The sequence below is a fragment of the Octopus bimaculoides genome, chromosome 4 (genome assembly GCF_001194135.2).
Source record: "Octopus bimaculoides isolate UCB-OBI-ISO-001 chromosome 4, ASM119413v2, whole genome shotgun sequence".
Taxonomy (NCBI): Eukaryota; Metazoa; Mollusca; class Cephalopoda; order Octopoda; family Octopodidae; genus Octopus; species Octopus bimaculoides.
This window is the reverse complement of record NC_068984.1, coordinates 15,282,816-15,283,698: the sequence shown is the minus strand read 5'-3', so window position 1 is coordinate 15,283,698 and position 883 is coordinate 15,282,816. Positions and strand designations below refer to the sequence as shown.

The window sequence follows — 883 nt, the reverse complement described above, 5'->3', positions numbered from 1 at the left end:
AAACAAAAGGAATTTTGTGTCGAAGGCAATCATTTGACCATGATTCCAACGGTCAAATTCTTCCCTTTTTCGCACGTGTGCAGAACCCTAAAAGAGAATCATTTGACCAGCGACAAGCAACCTGTTAACCAGCGCAAAGGATCGTATTGAAAATGTGTTTACCAATTGAAGAATTATTCAAGCAGCTTGCTCCAGAAAATATATTGGAATTCTTGAAAGGCAACGGTACTATTGCCACAAGTAAAACGTGTGTTTGCACACACGATATCACTTTGAAGAAGTCGGCCAGATCGCTGGATGGATTTGTGTGGCGGTGCAAAAACTGCAAGAAAAACATTTCAATAAGGACAAAGACTTTTATGGAAAAGTCAAAGTTGTCCTTACAACAAATATTCCATATTGTCTTCAATTTCGTTTTCGAGGCGCCGATATCTACTGCGGCTTTATACACTGGAGTAGATAACAAAACCGCAATCCAGTGGTATGAGTTTTGTAGAGAAGTGTGTTCGGGGAAGATGCTTCTGGACAAAGCTCCGCTCCGAATTAAAAGACGGCTGAAATATGTGACTGGATCATCGGGCGACATGAAATGGTCCCGCGTTGATGAGTCAATGTATCGAGAAATGTATGGATTTACTGCGAAGAAAAACTTTGAGAATTTCTATACATTTCTCGAACACATTGCGGAAGTTTATCCTCCCTAAACTCCATCAGCGCGGCTTCCCCGAATACACTTCTCGACAAAACTCATTTCTGAAATATAAAATAAAAAAAAAAACACGCTCTAATTTCATATTACTGCGGGAAATTAGGAAATTACTCTGAAAGAAATCTCTGCAGAAAGGTGAGTAGATTGATTACACATTTCTTGTTTTATTTTATC

General features: G+C 39.1%; 2 protein-coding genes across 3 annotated transcripts in view; one reads left to right on the top strand and one right to left on the bottom strand.

The window, feature by feature from the left end:
• LOC106877192 (uncharacterized) overlaps positions 1-883 on the bottom strand; it is a 36,010-nt gene that overhangs the window by 32,179 nt on the left and 2,948 nt on the right. Inside the window, exon 1 of one of the 2 annotated variants that reach the window (XM_014926038.2) lies at positions 163-710. The exons of the other annotated variant lie outside the window; for it this stretch is intronic. Within the exon in view, the coding sequence (XP_014781524.1) occupies positions 163-586 (424 nt within the window). The 5' untranslated portion in view covers positions 587-710. Of the gene's footprint in view, positions 1-162; positions 711-883 lie in introns of those variants that run through there. 2 annotated transcript variants of the gene reach the window in all.
• LOC106877180 (zygotic DNA replication licensing factor mcm6) overlaps positions 700-883 on the top strand; it is a 14,823-nt gene continuing 14,639 nt past the window's right edge. Inside the window, exon 1 of the mRNA XM_014926027.2 lies at positions 700-844. The gene's annotated coding sequence lies outside the window, so the exon portion shown is untranslated. The remainder of the gene's footprint in view (positions 845-883) is intronic.